Raw genomic sequence first — 22,094 nt, forward strand, 5'->3', positions numbered from 1 at the left:
AATCTGTATGAAATTGAAATACCTTATTTGTCTATCTTCAGTTGTTTTTTTATTTTGCTGTTTTTGCTTCATAGGTTCAAATTTTGCTGAAACTATGGAGGAATGGCTTCAGTTTAGATGATGGGGAGTTGAGATCCTATTCAGACCCAACAAATGCTCAGTTTCTTGAGTCTGTTAAAAGAGGGTAAGTTAGAATGGCAACTTTTTTGAGGTATGTCTTTCAAGTGAAGTGAAGAAAAATGCTTTCTCCGCATGTTTATAATGATTAAAAGCTCCAGGCTTCTTCTCTGCCTGCACCTATAAAATATATTCTGTATTTGTCATCATGCATAGGGCATTTAAAAATTTTTGGTTCCTTTTGGTGGTTTAACTCCAAATGTTACTTGTTACAAACAGCTTTTAGTTTCACATGTTTTGTTAGTTCATTCTAGGTTTTGACTGTCAGTATGTTTTAGGTTTTGACTGTCAGCTCACTGGTTTTTTTTCTTCCTTTAGGATGAAATCAGTTCATAAAACAATTGGATGTCTATGACTGTTAAAGTAAACATACTAATAGTATCAACTTATATTGTACTGTGTAAGGTTTTTGTGTAATTTTGTATTGCAGTTCAGTATGTAATTGGGAAACTTTTATTTTTGTAATTAAGGGAAATTCCTGTGGAACTGCAGCGACTTGTTCATGGTGGCCAGGTTAATTTGGATATGGAAGACCACCAAGAACAGGAATATGTGAAGCCTAGACTGCGATTCAAAGCTTTCAGTGGTGAAGGGCAAAAACTTGGAAGGTAAATGTCATGGTTTAACCCCAGCCAGCAACTAAGCACCACACAGCCGCTCTATCATTCCCCCTCCTCAACTGGGCAGGGGAGAGAAAAATATAACAAAAGACTCATGGGTTGAGATAAGGACAGGGAGAGATCACTCAACCAATTACCATCACAGGCAAAACAGACTCAACTTGGGGAAAATTAACTTAATTTATTGCCAATCAAACCAGAGTAGGATAATGAGAAATAAAAGCAAATCTTAAAACACCTTCCCCCCACCCCTCCCTTCTTCCCGGGCACAGCTTCACTCCCAGATTCTCTACCTATCCCCCCCACCCCGTGGCACAGGGGGACAGGGAATGGGGGTTACAGTCAGTTCATCACATGTTGTCTCTGCTGCTCCTTCCTCCTCAGGGGCAGGACTCCTCACACTCTTCCCCTGCTCCAGCGTGGGGTCCCTCCCACAGGAGACAGTCCTCCATGAACTTCTCCAATGTGGGTCCTTCCCACGGGCTGCAGTTCTTCACGAACTGCTCCAGCGTTGGGTCCCTTCCACAGGGTGCAGTCCTTCAGGCACAGACTGCTCCAGCGTGGGTCCCCCACGGGGTCACAAGTCCTGCCAGAAAACCTGCTCCAGTGTGAGCTCCTCTCTCCATGGGTCCACAGGTCCTGCCAGGAGCCTGCTCCAGTGTGGGGTCCTCCCCAGGCTGCAGGTGGATATCTGCTCCACCGTGGACCTCCATGTGCTGCAGGGGGACAGCCTGCCTCACCATGGTCTTCCCCATGGGCTTCAGGGGGATCTCTGCTCCGGCGCCTGGAGCACCTCCTCCCCCTCCTTCTTCACTGACCTTGGGGTCTGCAGGGTTGTTGCTCTTACATGTTCTCACTCCTCTCTCTGGCTGCAGTTTCACTTGCACAGCAACTTTTTTCCCTCCTTCTTAAATATGTTAGCCCAGAGGCTGTCGCTATCACTGATGGGCTTGGCCTTGGCCAGCAGCGGGTCTGTCTTGGAGCTGACTGGCATTTGCTCTGTCAGACATAGGGGAAGCTTCTAGCAGCTTCTCACAGAAGTCACCCCTGTAGCCCCCCCCCACTACCAAAACCTTGCCATGCAAGCCCAATACAGTAAAAAATGCTAGGTTTTCTGTTCTGTGTTCATATCTATTTCAAAAGCTGGATTTAATCAATTAGGAGACTGTTGGAGAAACTAATCAGATGACAAAAGCAATATAAACTTATTCTGTGCCACAAGTCTCACCCCTGATTTCAGAGTCACCAGTAATCATGAAAGTTTATATATAATCTTAAAAAAAGTTAAGTCTTAGTCCTCTGTTGAAACTGGTAACATAGATTTGCTAGCTGCTTTGTGCTTTGTTGTGACTATGAGATTTCTCTGCCTGTTCTTGCACATAATTTTGCCTATAATTTTTTTTTTAATTCAGCTGTGTTTAAAACGGGAGCAAAGGAGGCCGAAAGGTGATTAATACTTACAAACTTCATGAGAAAATCTCTGGATAGAGGAAGCAGACCCAAATAAATTGTTCCTCATTTAGCGAGGAACAGGCAGAACTTAGTTATAATGTGGTATTGGCCAGGAAGGATACACTCTGCTCTGACTTAGCTGCAGTACATGTTGTCTTTTACTGCTGGGATCATCACAAAGGGAATAGGAGATGCTATTGCAGCAATATGGCTGATGCCTGACTTAATGCAGATGGAAAGTATTTTTGTATGGGGGTAACTCCCATATATTTTTTCTGGAATGAAGCAGTAGAAATACTGTCCTGAAATATAACCTTGTTAACAGTCACTCATTGTACGTTATACAAGGCAAGTCTGTTAGCTTTAAGAAAGAGAAATAATTTGATAAACTAACTTTTTTAGTTTGATCCAAAATAAATAAGCAATAAGTTGTATCAAAATCTCTCAACTTCTACTAGGATTTGATTAAAACTTCAAATGATGCTGCAAAAATCTATAGTAGGAGCTGTTTTTTAAAAGCAAACCACCAGAGAAATTCCACGTGCTCCCCTAGATGAAATAATACTGCAAAGCCTGGGTTGTGGGAGAGGAGAGGCTCAACTTTTAACCTCTGATTGGAAGCCCTCACTTCCTTCAATTCTAGTGTCATCTCCAACTACAATATAAAGTATGAACTTTATATATGTAGTAAAAAAAAAAAAAGAAATTTAGTGATTTCAGAAAGCTTACACCTGGTTCTGTTTCATTTGCTGTCCCGGTGCGAGGGTAGGCTGATACTGTTAAAAGTCTAATGTGTAGAATTCAATTGAACTGATGCATAATGTGCCAAAAGTCATTCCTGTGACTGAACATCTCAGACTGCTTTGTCCAAAAGTGCATAACCTCTGTTCACCTTAAGTTGGTCAGTAAGAGTTAACAGTATTGTGACCTCAACTCTGCCAATCATCAGCTTTTTCACATAACAATTATAGGCTTATAGCATCTTTTTCAGCTGACTTGATATTAGCTGTTGAATTGTAAGTACTTCTAGGTTTCTGTTCATGTTTGCATTTATTCATGTAATATGTTTGGTTGCCAGAAGTATTGCTGGTATGCTTCTGCAAGTAATTTAATTCAATAAATGATTCTTAACTGTTTCTAATCTGTATTTCATCTTTTTAAAAATGAGGAAGTGTGCTCAGTAAAACTGAGAAGGTGGTAAGCTCTGGTAGGGGTGACATAGGGAACAATTGTATATAATAACTTCTTCACCTGAGCACTTGCTCAGATTATTAAAGAGAAGAGGTGGGGAAGAGAGGAGGTTCTGTATATAAGAAAATGTGCACACCTGTTGTGTAGCATATTTGTTTGGTCTGGTAGCTTATGAAGTTTCAGGTATGTAAGCAATGAAAGGAGCAGTCAAATTATTATCTCCTATCAGATTTATATTCTTTTTATACTAAATGTAAAAAATTCCATGCTTACTATGTGATGATATCAATTACCTGTTAATATAATTTGTGCTCTAAAAGGGTGGGGGATGCCCAGAATCATAAAGTAGTACTTCTGAAAGCAATTACTAAAGCAGTTTGGGTCAGTTTAGTGCACTATAGTTGTGCATGATTATTTTTTTATATAGTCCAGGAGGTATGATATCTAAATCTTAGTATCAAAGACTGTCATTTCATGCTCTGTAAGCGTAAACAAAGATAGTTCTGTTTCTACTTGGTTACCTATTTAAAATCATGCAAATGTAATGATATGTGCAGTTATAAGAGAAATATGAAATATTGCAATCATTGACAAGAAACTAAAGGATTATTTGTGTGTCTGTTAGAAAACCTGTGTTTATACTTAGTTCAGATAACTTTGAGAGGATTTTCGTTGCTCGTTTGTACTAGCTATATATATGGTATTCATTCAGTGAAAAAGACAACTGAAACATCACTCGGTTCTGGTTTGACTCCATTGGTAACATCTGGTTTGGTTTTTTTTTCAATCCTTTAGCCTTACACCTGAAATAGTCAGCACACCTTCTTCACCAGAGGAGGAGGAGAAATCCATTCTCAGTGCACCTGTTCTGATCGATGATTCCATGCCAGCAACTAAAATTCAAATTAGATTAGCAGATGGAAGCCGATTAATACAAAGATTTAATCAAACACACAGGTAAATTGATTCTGCATCAATGCAGGTAACCATAACTATTTCAATAAGTTTGTGTTTTGTCACTAAATGAATATCAGCAAGAGATGAAAAAGGGGAAAATACAGCTCAACTGAAATGTATAGCTCAGTGTCATTTTCATAACACAGATGTACTGATAAATTGACTGTCAAAGCAAAATTCTGTTCATGGAAACACAAGATATTTGATAACTGTGAAGTCACAAACTTTTATGACCGATTACGTCCTGTGATTTGTAAGGATACAGTAACAGCCATAACTGTTCTTAGGGTGACTGAAATCTGGACAACCTTGCTATGTAGTCATCCCAACCCTGGGCCCTTCTTGGGAGGAGCATGTGGCTGACTTGGATGACACTGTGAAGGCACTTTATTGCAAGGTGTCTATTTTTTTAGATCTGTTAGTAGTTTGCTGATTAGAGCTTGCCATTAGTTTTATTGACATTGTTGGGGCATTGCCACAAATGGTCTTGGCCAACCCCATTTATTTGCCTAAGAGGTTGTGTTAGTGCAAGGTTCTGCAAAGCTCTGCTTTGCACTACGTGGCTGAGAGAACTTTGGGCAGAGGGCAGAGATTTGGGCAGTAGTTCCACCTATGCTTCACAGCAAGCACGGTTCAAGCCAGCCCTGATCCGGAATCTGCACCATAGTGTTAGAACACAGCTGAAACTGAGCTTGAATCCTGCCTTGGAGGTGGTCTTAGCATGGACCCAATTCCATGTTAATATTGTTATATGGTGAGTTCACCTGTTTCCTTTTTTTCCTTCTGGCTCAGAATAAGGGCAGAGCCAATGTGCAGCTTTCTTCACGTGACAACATACACAGACCACAACGAGGCAGTTTTAGCTGAGATGCCAATAGGAAGAAAGATACAGCAATAATTTTTCATATTTTAGCAGACCTGATAAGGATCTGGCCTGTACTATCAGTGTACATTTCTTCACAGCACCTGCTGGAGAAGTGACTTAGATAAACAGTAGGGCCTATTGAGAGCCTCTGTACCCATGATGGGTTTTCTTCTGTCTGCATGAAAGGGCAGAAGTGGTAAACTTCCCAGTAACATCTGTAACCAAGGGTGTGTTGACAGAAGCTTATTTTAATCATTATTAACTTTCTCTTGGATGTGAATCCGTTTAGTTATCCTTGCCATATGTATGATCAAAATCAGCTACTAAAGCACATTGCTTGTGTCATAAGCCTTGAAGACTGATAGAAAGTTGAAGTCCCTGCTTATCTGGCTACAGTAAATTTGCCTATTTAATCAGTTACAATAGATCTTTAAAGATTTATTCTCAGCTTACTGTCTTAGGAGAGAAACCTCAAATTTCAGGTTTTTATCTCTAAAATCTTACTCATTTTTCATCCAAGTCTTATAAAACTAAATTATTCCTGTTATACTGTTGATGTGATTGTTTTATGAACTATTGTTCAGAAGTTCAGTGCCAAGTGAAAGTAGGAGAAACCTCTTGTTGTTGAAGTGCATTAATAATTCCCCTCTGCTTTCTCATCACTTTCACCATATATTTTAAGATTCTTCCTTCCATTAATAATTTAGCCTTTTTGCAATATACTAATTAATAGTGAAATTTTTGAGAGCTGGTGTTGAAATTACTTGACTTCCTGTGTTAAGTATCAGTTTGCAATATACTTCTATGTTACAAATTTTATTTCCGTTGAGAAAACAAGAAATATTCATTTTAATTTTTCAGGTTTTTTCTGTAAGAAGAAAAAATTCTAGGCTACAACCATTAGTCATCTGGATCAAATGGAAATGTAAAATCAATAGGACATATTAAATGGTTTAGTCTGTTAGAAGGTTTTGTGTTCTCTGATCATCTTAATATTCAGAGATTTATGTCAAAATGGAATCATACACAGTTTTCATGTCCATATCGTTTCCACAGGATTAAGGATATTCGAGATTTCATTATCCAGTCCCGTCCAGCATTTGCAACAACTGATTTTGTTCTTGTGACTACCTTTCCAAATAAAGAGCTTACAGATGAAAGCCTGACACTACAAGAAGCAGATATACTTAACACTGTGATTCTTCAGCAATTAAAGTAATCTTACAGTTGTTGGTATGAAATAGGGACTGTGCTGTCTTGTCATACAATACGTTTCCAACAGATGAAAAAAAGGAGAGAGCAGTGTCTTTTTATTACCCCACTTCCATGCATCAGATTTTTGGGTTTCATGTCTTCCAGCTATAGCATATCTAGCTTTTTTGTTTGAATTTCTCAACATTGTTCAGCCTTTTTTCAGTGTTAAAATTAAGCTTCCCTATGTTAGTTTGTTTCAAACACATCTTGTACTAAATGTGAAATGAGGTATGACTTTATGACTCTTCATTATTTTGAGAGGGGTGAGGGGAGAAGCGTTTGGGGACAGTATCTTTCATACAGTTGGTAAGATTTGCACTATGGAAATGTTTTATGCTGCATTGACAAACAGCCATTTGAAAACTTAGCCTGTAGGTTATGTTTACCTTCCAAGCTGTATTAATATTAAGGTGTTCTGTTTAATAGGTTGACAGATAATTAATGCCCTAATACAATTTTTGTATATTCTGTTTGTAGTGTTTCATGGTGCAGTATAATATTTATATTCTAGTTTTTATGTAATTTTCCCCGTATTGTTGCTCATATGAGTGAATCAGTTCAGGAGATGCAAATCTCAGCTATCACAGACTATAATAGGTTGTTGACATTTGTATTCCAGTTGTTCTACTTGTGGTGAAAATAAGTATGAACTTTTTTCTTCTTGAAGCTAGAGAAATGGGAGAGACCACTGTCATCTGGAGAAATGCTGTGATTTAGATTTCATGAAAGTAGGCCTGTGGTCACTTTGAATCTGAATATGCAGTTGAACCCTGTGCAGCTACATGATTCTTCACATGAACAGTTACTTAAATAACTCCAAACAAAAAGACACAAAGGTGCACAAACACAGAACTTGTTTATGCTGTCACTTGCATGCACAAAAGTAGACATGTTAATTGGTCGTGTATTTTTGACCTGGATTTCAGGTCTTTATATTTGGACTTTTGGCCAAAGGCATTTTGTAATATTCAATGGGGATTTGGTTGTGCAGCTTTCGCTATACTTGTTTGGAAGCTGTATAGTTAAACCCCTTAATATTTGAAATTATATATTTTTTCAAATAACTTGGCCCTACACTGCAGTATGCAGGTAGGAATCTTATGTTGTGGGCAAACTGGCTGCTGTGCTTTAGTATTATGCAGTTTTATAGTATTTGTGGCTTTATATCAGATGAGTGGATCACACTCTGAAGGAGGGTAAATGGGCTGTATCTCTTGTACCGATATATGTGTTAAAAATGCTGTTTTCACTGATTATTCTGAAAATATCAATATTTATTTATGCTAAGCTTATATTTGCTCAGTATATTTGATTAATCTTACATTTTTACCTCAAAGTAGATATTTGACTGAGTAAATTTTAATTGTGCAATTGTATTTGAAGTATTTGGTTTTGTAATCTGAATATCTGCATGATTTTAATCATAATTCATTTCACGTGCTAAGTAATTAAAGTTTTAAGCTATAAAGACCATAGGCAACACTTCTTGTTTTCTTCGCAATTTATGTTGTGATGAAGTGGTGGTTGTGTTGCATGCCAAATATTTAAGCCTAAATGGAAAGGAATGGACACTTACTATGCATATATTTTATATACTAACACTTCTCTATATAAATGGAAGGCCAGAGTCAGTATCGTGATACTGATCTTGGGCAGTCTGTGGTTTGGGCATATTTCAATTCAGATTATAGGTAAAGTTACATTACTTATTACTTCTGAAGACCTTTATTAATTAAACACTGATGTATGAAGAACAGTGGTTAACTAAATCGGTTTTTTTCCCTGCTGTTATACCAAAAACCACAACTGCATATTATCACAATCTCTTTGTTTCAAATAGTTGGTAAATTTTCGTGTTCAGTAGCAGCTGAGAGTAACTGGGGGTCCCAGTAGTTGACATTAGTTTGTCAAGCACTAAGAAAATATATCAATGCTCATGTTTAAATATTTCACTGCTTCTCAGTACTTTAAAACCTATAGAATCTTGTGTCTCATAATTTTATATCATACCTTTTATTAACATTAAATTCTCACTCACGTAGCTAACATCTTGGCATTTTTGGCACAAAACAATTCTTTGACTACAGACCTATGTGGATACGCAGTTAAGACTGGCTACAAGGGAGAAGGGAGACTGAAACAAGGGAGAAGGAACTTTGTAGAGGATGATCTTTCCCTCACAGCAAGGCTGCTGAGCTTCTTGGGAATTCCTGTTAGCTTCTGTGAAATACAGTTAATAATCCTGTCGCTCTTGTAGGCAGTTTGTGAAAGGCTCAGGCTTCACCTCTGCTTGTCTTTCCCAGAAATCCTTTATCACACAGAGCCAAATAATGCAAAATTGAATGTTTTCTCTTAAGAAAATCTCTCTGGACCCGAATACTTGTGCTTTTGGGTTTTGGACACTACTCCCATCTTTGTAATCATTTATTCTGGATAAACACAATCAGGCTCATTAGTTTTTGGGGTTCTCTGTCTTTCAGCAGCACATTGGGACGTTTGTAAACGTTCTGCTTTAATCAGACTACTGGACACACTTGTACAATTAGCATATATTAACAGCTGTCTCATGCTGTTCTCACTCTGGTGAAAATCTATCCAATATTAAATGAACCAAGGAAGAGCATGCAAGCACTCAGAGGTGGTATTACTAGCTCCCTGCTTAGCGCTTGCATTAAGCTAAAGCTCCTATGATCTTTAAATGATACTATTCTGTGCAGGGAGAATAAACAGAGATGCGCCTTCCCCATGCTCATGCTGATTAAGCCTGACAGGCCTCAGCATAGGCATGTGCTGTTTGAGATGATGAGACAGTGAGCAGCAAAAGTCTGGAATAATAAATATTGAATTCATGGCATGCCAAAAGCAGTAAGCTTGTGGTGTTTCTATGGGATGAATATAGTTGGAATGGGTTCCTGAAGAGATTAAAAGTAGGACTGGTACTACTTAGCTGCTTATCAATTATCTGAAAATAAGCTTTGAAAACCCAAAGATTAGTGCAATGATAAACAACAGTAAGTGGCAACTATGATGAACACTTAGTGAACTGTAGCAATCGGATCAATTGCATCCTTAATACAGCCAAATGTCAAGTTATGAATCTGGAACCAGCTGTGAAAGACACTAATAGCCTGGAAGGCACTGGCCCTGGAAAGAAGTTGGGTGACAGTTGGAAAACAGTGCAGCACAACTATTTACACCCCTTTGAGGTTTACAGAGTTGACTTTGTGACTGGGAGATGATTTTAATCCCTGTGTTGTTATTGGTGAGTTTGATACTGTTTATGGTGCTGGTCCTGCTTCTTAAGACTTTAGAGATGGGACCAAAAAAATCAATGGAAATGCTCGATTAAATATCTTATCTTAAAAGAGCTCAAAACAGGTAGCTTATCAGGAGGAAAACAGAGAGATGAGGTGATTTAAAGTGGGCAGTTACTTCACAGAGGGGGAAAAAGTATTATAGGACTCTTTGGTAGAGAAAAGCATAACAAGAATTAGAAGCTTGTACAAAACTGGAAACTCAGTTCAGGTTATTTTCAAAGTGAAATTAAAGCATGTTTTTCAATAGTTGAACTACTGGAATGAACCAACCTTGAAAATCAACTTCTCCTGTTTTTTGTTTAATTCTCACTGTTATGCTGGCTTTCTGTAAGATTTGTTTTAATTAAATCAAATTTATTTGGGTTTTGCTACTGAGACAACAAGGTAAAATAAGATGGCTTAGTTTTTGGAAAGCAATTTACTTTGCCTCTGTCCAGTCATAATTAATAAATTCTGCTGTATGTTTCATATTTAAAAGCTGGAAACATTACGTACCTCACTATACATCTTCAATATTTTCTTTACAGACATTCCAAAAAAGTCTGCTGAACTTCAGAGAGATGATTAACAGAGCTCAGATTACAGACCAGAATTCACCTTCTTACATTTCTTACTTGCAACTCTTCTCCTTTAGTAATGGTCCTGTTCTGACCGTAATTGAAGAGCTCTCTGGCAGCACATCTGGATGTTAAAGGGGAGAAATGAAGTTTAAAAATTTTTTAATCTAAAACTGAGAAGTGGGGAGGGTATCTAGTTCTTTTCTGTTTGCTGGGAGCTGTCTGCTCTTGAGTTAAATATGTGATCTACAAACTACGTATTTGGGCTCTTTTTCTGGGGTATGAGAAGATAGATGCGTTATTCCAAACTGCAGTAAGGTAAACTGAGTGAGACATTCCTAACTGTGGAAATAATTCCCTAAATTATTATTTTTTATTATTATTATGGAAGAGCTACTATTTTACATTTATAAATCTACCTCAGTCCAAATTAATTTGGTGAGATCTTAGACTGTTTAAATACTAATGAGCAAGTATTCCCAAATGGGAATACCCAGGAGTCATTTTCCTATATGATGTTTTTAGCTGAAGTTCGAATTGAAGGAGTTACTTCTGCAGGGCTGCAAAGCTGGTATTTATTTCATGGAATTCTTAGTGTCTTACTAGGTGCTGATATAAAAATTTTGATTGTCTATTCTAGCAAAAAAAAAAAATAGAATTCATAGTGTTTACTAGCTCTATCTTAAAAATTACCAGTTGATTGCATTTTGAGGACAAAATAAATTTTCTGATTTCCAAATTAAATTTTAATGAACTTTTTCATGGTAATAGCTGTCTACAGTGTTTTGGACCAATGGAAGCCTCAGAACTTTAGTGCCTGCATTGTACAAACCCCAGACAAATGCTCCATTTCAGTGAACAGAATTCATTCCTGTTTATCTTGCAACTGTTCCTAATCAAGTTAGGAACCCAACTTGATTTCCCAATCAAATTAAATCATCATTAATCAGATGTTCACAATGCAAATGTCCTTACAGTCTTTCATGCCAATTAATTTAATCCATTTTAAATTAGATTTTACAAATAAAAATCTCTGCCTGAATGTGAAAATATAAGTGCTAGTTTTTTGGGAAGTTTGCAGTTAATAGAGAAGAACTTAGATGAGGTATTTATTTCTACTTGCATTTGAATTCCTATTCTCTTGGCAAGCTGGTTCTTGTTAAAAGAAATAGAGAAATTTTCAATGGAGAAGACTTTGGCTCTGAATGTGGAATAGTGCTACCACTTTTTGTCCATGAATGAGTACCCTGATACATGTGAATACTTGTTTCCACTTTTTTATTTATCACTTTTTTTATATTGGTTCTCTTGTTTTGAATATATCATGTGTGTGCTTTCAACTCTTTTAACTATAAAATTATATTCCTGCATATTTTTCTTAATGCAGTGCTACTTCCTATAGCAGTCCTCAAATCCTGTAGTCTAAAAGGAATCATTGAAAGCAAAAGAGGGAGCATAAGGCAGATGGTTATGTTAAAATGTTTTTCCACTAAAGAGCTCCTGCTCTTATTGTCTAATAATTATTTGAGTTTTCTAAGGAGTCTTCCTGAACACTATTTTTCCTGGAAACAGACACAGTTGGAGTTGCTTGGTAACCTTGGTCACCACGCAAAAAATTGTAAGGCAGGATTTGGTCTGTGTGAAAAGAGTGAATGCTTCATCTGGAGAGAACAGACAATTAGACCTTAAAAGGATCTGCTCAGAGGAAAAAAAGTGAACCTGAATCCTATCTTAAATCCCAACACTGGGAAGGTTCAGATGTACCACTGAGTTATAGATGTATATTTAACATTTAGCTTTTCATCCCCCAAAAGGGAAAGTGGCTGCTCTAACTTGATTTTAGTTGTTTTGAAGGTGCGCTTCCCTCTGCTCTTTGTGAAAATGGTAAAAATAAACTTTGTGCAGTTGGCTTGCAAGGAGAGAGCTAACTCTTCCTGCCCTGACTGTACTGCAAGCTGGTGTTAAGATAGAGGCTAACAATCTACCTTGGTAGAATAAAAAATAAAACTCAAAGGCCTGGAAATATTCTAGGTTTCAGCTAGGCTTAAAAGATAGGTCTGGCATCAGTCACAACCCTTAATGGAGGACTAAGCCCTATTATTAGGGATATGCCTTAAGGGAGATTCCCTGAACGTTTCTGTCTTGCCCATTGTACATTAACAGCACCTGTCATGCGGACGAGGGAAAATTGGAAATGAAAGATTCTTTGCAATATGATGATTTAAGGTGTTGATATTAGCAAAGTCATTTTTACTTGCTGACAAAAGGATTTAATTTCAAAGGGGTTTTTTGCTTGTTTTTGGGTTGTTGGTTTTTTTTAATGTAGTGCAATTCAGCTTCCAGGTTTCTGTCTGGGTCTCCATGATCCATAATTACTCCTCTCTAAAGCAATTACTTAAATGAATGGAGCTAAATAAACAGAGGAGAGGGGACAGATGGATGTGTCAGTCTGGCAAGCCTGGAGGCAATTTGGGCCTAGGAGGCAGAACAACCACACTCAGCAAATGTAGGCAGGAGAGGATGCTTGTTTAGTGGGGACCTGTAACACATCCCAGCTGAAATAGTCATTGTCCTGTGGGAGGCTGTTAGCTGGATCAAAGCTGGTACTCCAGGCTGCTGAGCTTCTGACACCTGCTTTCCTTCATTCCTGACTATCTACAAGTTGTTGTCTCTACTGGTCGTTCCTGTTCAGTAGCATAGTGCCTGCAGTATGTCAGTTCTTACAGACAGTTGTAGTGGTTTGCAAGAGTCTGTTACAAAAGGCAGACTTGAAGTCTTCCCCTTTCCCTCAATACCTTTCTTCATCCAGTTTCTTCAGCATAAGACCCCAAGATACACTAAACTAACACTTAACTGGGGTACATTGGGCAAGTTTGGATTGTCTCATCTTCTCACCATGTCACTTACAAATATTGCACTTGCCCTACTTCTATTTAATTGGTTTTAATGCATGTGCCCCAAACAAAACAAATTATACAATCAAAGTTTTGGTGTCTTCCCTGTATCCCTTCTAGTAAGCTTATGGTGCTGCCAGATAATTTCTGCCCAAGGACTCCAGCCCTGTGGAGTTCTCATGAGGGCAGCTCTCCTTCCTGAGGTCTACGCTTCACTATGGCAAGAGTTTTTTTTTATTATTATTATTTCTTTTTGCTTGGCTTATTAGCAAATAAAGTTTGGTTAGTCATTGTGTATTCCAGGCTGCACAGAGTTCTCCAGTGTTTTGATGTTTCATGTTTAAATCTGAGTATTCTTTGACACTCCCCCCAGAGGAGTCTTAACAATATATGAGTGTACTTAGCTAGTGCTTTTTGTATTCTTATGTTGCAGGGCTCAGCCTTGGAATACAGTACTGCCTGGGTTTTTTGGGGGGGGTTGTAGTATCTCATGGCCCAAATGATGAAATAAAGCTTAGGTTGCACATATGATAAAGATGTGGAGTAGGTCACCATGTCAGCAAATAAATGTGAGAAAACTAGAACCTTGAAAAGATTTTGGAAGAACTTTGATTCTCCATGTTTCTCCTCTAGCCTGCACTGACCTCTTCCACACAGCAGTTTTTACCTATTTGCTCAGCTAAACATCTCGTGTACAGGAAGTCTCTTTATCTGTATCAAAGGCTTGAGCCTGCAACGCTTAATGCCTGTCTTCCTAAGCAACTCCCTGGAGACTGTTGGCCTGCCTGTAGGCACATGTAAGAATAATTAACTTCAGGTTTAATGCTCGAATCCTAGGCTTTTTGTGGCTGATGCCATGTCTCTCAGTGTGTCTGCAATTCCTAAAAATAGTGGCTGCCTAGTTCTAGTTGCAATCTTCAGGCCCCACTGCAGTAAAACTTTGAAACAATAAAAAATCAGTTTAATGACTACGTTATTGCTTTCTCCACTTCTAGCTCCTAGGGCCTTGACAGATACTGCAGTATCAGTCCCATGGATCTCCAAGTTGATGCATTGATGGTTATAATCTGTAGCTTTGGTGTAGAGAAAATATATGGAAGAGAAGACTATTTGTTTTCTCTTTCTTTCTCTTTCAAAGTGGCAGTTTAGCTGAACCCATAAAAAGTCAGAACATGTCAACCTGGCAAGGTCTGTTTGCCTTAGTTGTCTGTATAGGCTTTATTACCCAATTGACTGCGCAAGCAGAGAAGGTAGAGGTGACCTGGAGTTAGTGATTTCCAAATAGCCTTTACTCATGGCCAAGGCCACCAACAAACACACATTTAATTTTATGAATTTTCTTCAAATAGTAGCATAGGCAAGCTCAGATAGTGCTGCTGTCTTTGTACAAGCACAGTAACTAAGTATTTGTTAAATGCTGTTACAATAGTGAGGTATCTCTATTATGGAGAAAACTACATTTTGCTAATAGACTTGTTTAAGTCTACTCTTAGATGAACAAATCAGTCTCTTTTCCATAGAGTAACAACGTGATAGCCAATAGTATAGATTTCTGTAATATATTCAGAAGAACTTGAAATTTTGTGTAGTAGCAGTAGCATTATTATAGAGAGCTTGTCTACAGTTATAAGGGTATTTTAATTCCTGCAAGACAGGATAAAAAATATCTGTAACTATACTATCAGATAGGAAAAATTTATCTGGATTAGGATTTTATAGATGAAACAAGCAGCGGTTGCCAAAGCTGCTGGTCTGATGAAATCAGACTAATCTTCAAGAATGAACTATATTATTGTTTGTTCAGGATGTGGTAAGTATTTTGTCTAAATTCCCTCAATGAAATATGGATGTAGATTCTGCCAATAACTTCTACTTTATAACAACAGGAAAGTGTTAGGCTTTCAAAAGAAGCCTGAGTATATTGGAGATTTGAAGGCCAGAACTGAATGTTAGTAAGCAATTAAGAAGCAGCTGCTAATATCAGTAGAGCCCAGTTTTCCTTTCTGGTTTGCCTTTACACAGAGCAGTTGATTACAAACACGATGCAAGTTGGTCATAGAAAATTATTAGGGGGAGATTTTTTTCTCCTTTATGTTCTCATTCTGAGGGAGGAACAGATTGTAATCTGTATCAGGTATTTCTGCTAGAAAAGCTTCAACGGATGTGACAGTAAAAGACACTGCCTTCTTACTCCAGCTATCATAGCACCCACAGAGCTTGCATTCTATGCTTCCTATGCAGGTGGCTGCCCATCTTTCATAAATGACATGCTTTTTTTTTGTATTATTGCCTACTTGAGCATCTATCACTGATACTGAGGGAGTCTTCTGACAACATATTTTCATTCTGTACTCTCAGGACCTCATCTGTTATGTTGGACCTCATCTATTTTATTTGGTCTTCTGCAGCTAATGCTTCCGCTTGAGTAATGAGTTGCTTGGGTGGCTAATTAGGCTGATCATGTAGCAGTCTCTTTTCTGCTGAAAAATTACTTTCTTGAGGATAGATCATAATAGTTTGTATCCCAAGGATTCGTCTTTCTGAGAGCCAGATTTTTGTGCATATTTAAGAAATCAATTGGAAGACATGTTTTATAGCGGAAGAAAGGAAGACGACTCTTCCTCAACTCAGTCATGGAAGATTGTCACGTTTGATGCAAACATCGCTATTGGATTCTGCTTTCTGCACTCCTTGCACTTCCTTTTTTTGGCATAGCTAAGCTAAATTTTTCATATTAAAGACCTTGAATCTCTTTTGTGTTGCTTCTCAGTTGCCACTACTCTGAAGGTATTGGTATCTGGATGTTTCTCAGCCCTACTCTGGTCAGAATGAAGTCCTTTAATCCGTAGATACGGGTAAAAGGCAAGATTTGCTCTGGAAGCATGAGCCTACTCCCTTACTCAGTGAGCTAAAATACTGTGAACACAGGGGATCTTTCTAGTGAAATACTGTAGTAGACATAAGAAGTGAATGGTAACAACAAAGGACCTTCGTTAGCATGAGAGGTGGGGGTGGCTGATTCTCACAGCAGTGCATTATTATGGACTTTTTTTTTCCCCATGTCTTTTCTGTCTTTTGCATACTAGAGTATGCCTCTCTCTTTCCTCACCATTTTTGACTAAGTGGACAGTTATCACCTTTAACCTAAGTTCAGAGCACTTTGGCAGTATTGCCAACTCTCATAGTTTCATCCCAGTAATGGGATTTTAGCTGTTGTTGCAGCTGATCTGTCAACCCATGACATGCTAAAGACTGCAGATATTGCAACGTAGCTGTGGGAGAAGTTCCCCTTTCTGTTGTTTCTTCTCTTTTATTTTTCTCTTGTTTCTCTGTTTCCTAAAGCAGAACAGCCAGACTGGATTGCTGCAGAAGTCGGCAGGATTTTGTTCTCGTTCTGTGAGCTGATGAGGTTTTCTAGATGAGAAAGTTAAAACAAACAAACGAAAGCTCCACCAGCAAAAAGTGACTCTGCTTATGAACCTCTTCTATAAGCACTGCATCAGTACCTTGAAGCTTTCCTTTCCCTGCTCAAGTACCAAGACTGGGATAAAAGAGAAGGGGTGAATCATGGAATAATTTAGGTTGAAAGCTACCTCTTGTTCGTCTGTACTCTAGGCTTCTTTCACCCTACTCTCCAGACCTAGTAAGGGACAAAAAAATCAGGTTGCATTTAAACTCATAGTAGTACAGGAAATCTGTGGAGGTGAGAAACATGGAGTATAAGGTAATGAATTAGGCTTCACCAAGGGCAAGTCTTGCCTGACCCAGCCTAGTGGCTTTCTACAATGGAGTGACTACATCACAGGACAAGGGAAGAGCGATGGATGTCATCTACCTGGACTTCTGTAAGGCCTTTGACATGGTCCCTCACAACATCCTTCTGTCTAAATTGGAGAGAGATGGATTTGATGGATGGACTGTTCAATGGATAAGGAATTGGCTGGATGGTCGTATCCAGAGAGTACTAGACAATGGCTCAATGTCCAGGTGTAGATCAGTGACAAGTGGTGTCCCTCAGGGGTCCATACTGGGACCAGTACTGTTTAATATCTTCATCAGTGACATAGACAGTGGGATTGAGTGCACCCTCAGCAAGTTTGCAGATGACACCAAGCTGAGTGGTACGGTTGACATGCCTGATGGTCGGGATGCCGTCCAGAGGGACCTGGACAAGTTGAAGAATTGGGCCCGTGTGAATCTCGTGAGGTTCAGCAAGGCCAAGTGCAAGGTCCTGCACATGGGTCGGGGCAACCCCCGGTATCAATACAGGCTGGGGGATGCAGGGATTGAGGGCGGCCCTGTGGAGAGGGACTTGGGGGTAATGATGGATGCAGAACTGGACATGAGCCAGCAAGGTGCACTCACAGCCCAGCAAGCCAACCGTATCCTGGGCTGTATCAAAAGAAGCGTGGCCAGCAGGTCGAGGGAGGTGATTCTGCCCCTCTACTCTGCTCTGGTGAGACCCCACCTGGAGTGCTGTGTCCAGCTCTGGAGTCCTCAGCACAGGAAAGACATGGACCTGTTGGAGCGAGTCTAGCGGAGGTCCTCAAAAATGATCAGAGGAATGGAACACCTCTCCTATAAGGGCGGGCTGAGAGAGTTGGGGTTGTTCAGCCTGGAGAAGAGGAGGCTCTGGGGAGACCTTATTGCAGCCTCTCAATACTTAAAGGTGGCTCATAAGGAAGATGGGGATAAACTTTTAAGCAAGGCCCGTAGTGATGGGACAAGGGGTAATGGGTTTAAAGTAAAAGAGGGTAGATTCAAACTACATGTAAGGAAGACATTTTTTATGATGAGGGTGGTGAAACAGTGGAACAGGTTGCCCAGAGAGGTGGTAGATGCCCCATCCTTGGAAACATTCAAGGTCAGGTTGTACAGGGTCCTGAGCAACTTGTTCTAGTTGAAGATGTCCCTGCTCATTGCAGGGGAGTTGGACTAGATGGCCTTGAAAGGTCCCTTCCAACCCAAACTATTCTATGATTCTGTGAATTCCCTGGCTGAGGAAAAACACACTGATGTGATGCACATGTCAAATGAAAAGATGGAGGTTTGTGGACCTGCTGGGACCATTCCCACCAGTGACAACTCTTAGAACAAGGACTTGAGACACCTTATTTCACAAATGATGAGAATAGGTGTTGAGAAGGGGAAAGATCCCAAAGACTAAAACAATCTTTTCCCACAGAATTATGACTTTGTAAGTTTTTGGAGTATGACTCAGTTTTCAATTTTATATTAGTGAGGTTGTCCTGTAGGCTAGAATGTACTTCTTACCCAGAAGAGTTTTCCAGGTGTCTTCACATTTCTTTAAAATTCTTCCTTTGAATTATATGATTAATGTAGTTTCTTTCTGAGGTTTGGGGGAGGAAAGTAATGATGGAAGTAGATTTGACTTGCACCAATGAGCCTAGTGAGACAGGCTCTTTTTTCCTTCTGTAAGTAGTGATTGTTCTCTATTGCTTTACATAAAACAAGCAAATTAATAAAATTCTTATGTTTATAAGAAAAATCTGCAGCATCAAACATAAATATGTAGAAGCTTATTAGAATAAACGGCAAACAAAACAAAAAGTATTATAAAATGACAGTCAGTGACTGATTTGTGATTAGGAATTTGGATAGGTCTTCTCTGTTATATTTTAAAGTAAACAAAAAAGATGCAGCTCTGCACCTGAACTTTTACTGTAAAGGGTTTGTGCAACATGCATCTCACCAATTGATTTGAACAGTATGGCTGTGAGCCACTTTCTGGCCTTATAGTAAAAGTTATAGAGGAAACTTTCAAGAGCAGTATACATTGGTTCCTCTTCCTATGGTGGAATTTTTAGATTAAGTTCCTACTGATGTTGACGAGACTGGAAGCAAACCAATGCCAAGAGTCCTGGGGAACTTTTACTGTGTAAGAACTCCAAAGAAGTGGCTGGTAAATGTTTTCAAAAGAAAATGCTATATGAGTGTCGTGGTTGAACCCCAGTCGGTAACTCAGTACCACGCAGCCGCTCACTCACTTCCCCCCACCCAGTGGGATGGGGGAGAGAATCGGGAAAAAAAAAGTAAAACTTGTGGGTTGAGATAAGAACAGTTTAATAGAACAGAAAGGAAGAAACTAATAATGATAATAATAACAATAGTAAAATGACAATATTAATAAAAGGATTGGAATATACAAACCAAGTGATGCACAATGCAATTGCTCACCACTTGCTGATTGATGCCCAGTTAGTTCCCAAGCAGCGATCCCCCCCAGGCCAACTCCCCCCAGTTTATACACTGGGCATGACGTCACATGGTATGGAATACCCCTTTGGCCAGTTTGGGTCAGCTGCCCTGGCTGTGTCCCCTCCCAACTTCTTGTGCCCCTCCAGCCTTCTTGCTGGCTGGGCATGAGAAGCTGAAAAATCCTTGACTTAGTATAAACACTACTTAGCAACAACTGAAAACTTCAGTGTGTTATCAACTTTCTTCTCATACTGAACCCAAAACATAGCACTATACCAGTTACTAGGAAGAAAATTAACGCCTTCCCAGCTGAAACCAGGACAATGAGTCTACAAAGATTTCAATACATGAATGCATGGTAGGAGAAAGTTAACAGTTCTATGGTTAAAATGGAAAAAGCATAAGTTTTAGTTACTAGGGAAGCTATGAAAATAATTCATTTCAGAAAGAGTTGAATGATAGCTTTTTAGTAGATCTGACCTAAGTAAAATATATCAGAATCTTCAGCAAACCAAAACATTGCGACAGCCAGCATAGGTCAAATGAAACGAAGTGCTATGCTTTCCATACTTGAAGTCATTTTGAAATGAGAGCGCTTTTTAAATGGGAAGAAAACCAGAAATGTCATTTTGTATGCAATGAAAGGAAAGAATTAATTTGCTTATTTCCAATCCAAGCAATTCAGGAAATACAAACCCTATATAACTGTTTTGATTGACTACAATTTACATTTTTTTCCACAAAAGTTATTGACCAAAGTGTTTTGCCAGAACTGTGCAGTCTTGACTCCCTTGGCTTATGCATGAATTACATTATACGATGCCTAAACCAAGAACATGGTCTCTCCAGGATCTCCTTTCAGAGAGTCATTGAGAGCAAAAGTCTCCAGGGCAGGTTTATTATTTTATATGATCAATAGCTATTGTTCCTCTAGAAATCAAAATTTGTTTTAAAAGTCGATGACCAAAACTGAATTCAAGCCTACACTTCTTTGACAGTCCTCGAAACTCTGAGAATGGGATTCAGTTCAAAGATTAGGACACTTAAATGTAGGTATCTACCTGTACACATTTACGTATGAGCAAGGTGCCCAGCTTCGATTCTACTCGGTGGAGATTTAGGGCTTGATCAGGCTGCTATCTCACAGTCAGATCTCAGAAGCTTTTCAGTCTCTGGGATCATGAAGTTGACAGATTTGACACTTGACATACGGGATCCGCATGCCCGTTTGGAGGGAGTCTAGAGATTACATGGGATACCACAGGGCACTTCAAATGTCTTTAGATACCTGTGTGGGGACAAATGAGTCAAACCCCTTGTTATTGCCATAATTTCAATTTAGAGATTTATTTGGTTTACCCTAAAGTGCTCACACATACTTTGGCAGCTGCTGGTGTTCAGCTGTCTGCATGTGCTGACCAGATCTCCATTGGCTATATGAGGAGTTTTGAAACCTAGTTCATGTATGGACACGTGCAGATAGGTTTCTTAATCTGAGAGCTGACTCTCACTCTGGCTCTCTGTCACCCTCAAAATAGGACTTTAAGCTTTTTTTTATTTTATTTTCCTATAGGCTTTGGTGGCACAATTTAATATTTTGTTTTTTGGACTATAACATAAATTATTTTCATCTATATATGTGGCACCCAATTTTTGCCTTTCTTTCTCGTATGCTTACCATATATTCATTACAAAACCCCATATTACGCTGAAGCTAGGAACTTGAAGTAAAGGCTGTTAACTTATGAAAAACATCTGCCTCAAAAATATTATGATTATCCCCTAGATAAGCCTAACAAGCAGTGAAAATTCTCTATTATTTCCTTAGTTACTTCTTGTTGCCCAGCATGTTTTTGACAATACATAAATTGTAATAATGGTTCTGTGGTGCTGGTGGTAGTTGCACGTGTGTTTTATTTGGCAGGCTCCAGATAAATTATTTTCTGTATGTTTTTACTGGTAGTCCTCTGCACAAAGGTTCAAGGCTGATTGATGGTGCAGTTTGGTGTACTGATCTTTAGCAATAGCTGTAGTAGTGAAACACCTTAATAAATGCTGTTCAAGGCCTGTTTCCAAGGCTGAACATTATCACCTAATAACTTTGATCAGAGGAGTAGCAAATATTTGCATAAGTACATGCATGTGGATTCAGTCTTCTGTATTTTATTTACAGCAGTAGCTGTTTGGAATAGGGTCTGTCTGAGGTCTACTCTGGAAATGGAGGTTCGGGTTTTCCACTGAACCGGCGCTCTTACTGGGCTCTCCTGCTCTTCTGACTCCATCCTATGGTATCTCCGGAGAGTCAACCTGTCTGTCACTCCTTTTCTTAACCTTTTGTTTTCCCTCGCTCTTTTGTTACCTAATGCAAGCTTACTTTAGCGGTGATCATGCCATGTTCCTTTCCTGCTTCATAGCTTGCTGAATGCACCATTTAAAATCACATTCTGGAGTACTGATTTTAAGTGCTGTTCTGGCTTCCCATCAGTTGCATTTATACCTGCTTCACTCAAGTGACACTTGAGTGTCTTTAGTCAGGTCAAGTCTCAAAAACAGTACCTCATCCTCACCCTTGGTCACCCATCAGCAATCTC

The 22,094-nt window shown here is 39.0% G+C and overlaps 1 protein-coding gene across 5 annotated transcripts in view; it reads left to right on the top strand.

The window, feature by feature from the left end:
- Window positions 1-22,094, top strand: part of UBXN2B (UBX domain protein 2B) — a 42,589-nt gene that overhangs the window by 14,944 nt on the left and 5,551 nt on the right. For 2 of the 5 annotated variants that reach the window (XM_052787254.1, XM_052787255.1), the window contains 4 exons: window positions 75-184; window positions 648-785; window positions 4,236-4,397; window positions 6,319-7,987. In XM_052787254.1, the coding sequence (XP_052643214.1) occupies window positions 75-184; window positions 648-785; window positions 4,236-4,397; window positions 6,319-6,481 (573 nt within the window). In that variant the 3' untranslated portion in view covers window positions 6,482-7,987. Of the gene's footprint in view, window positions 1-74; window positions 185-647; window positions 786-4,235; window positions 4,398-6,262; window positions 7,988-10,360; window positions 11,286-22,094 lie in introns of those variants that run through there. The other 3 variants (XM_052787257.1, XM_052787258.1, XM_052787256.1) reach the window with 3 other exon arrangements.

Source organism: Harpia harpyja, chromosome 5, assembly GCF_026419915.1.
Source record: "Harpia harpyja isolate bHarHar1 chromosome 5, bHarHar1 primary haplotype, whole genome shotgun sequence".
Classification (NCBI taxonomy): Eukaryota; Metazoa; Chordata; class Aves; order Accipitriformes; family Accipitridae; genus Harpia; species Harpia harpyja.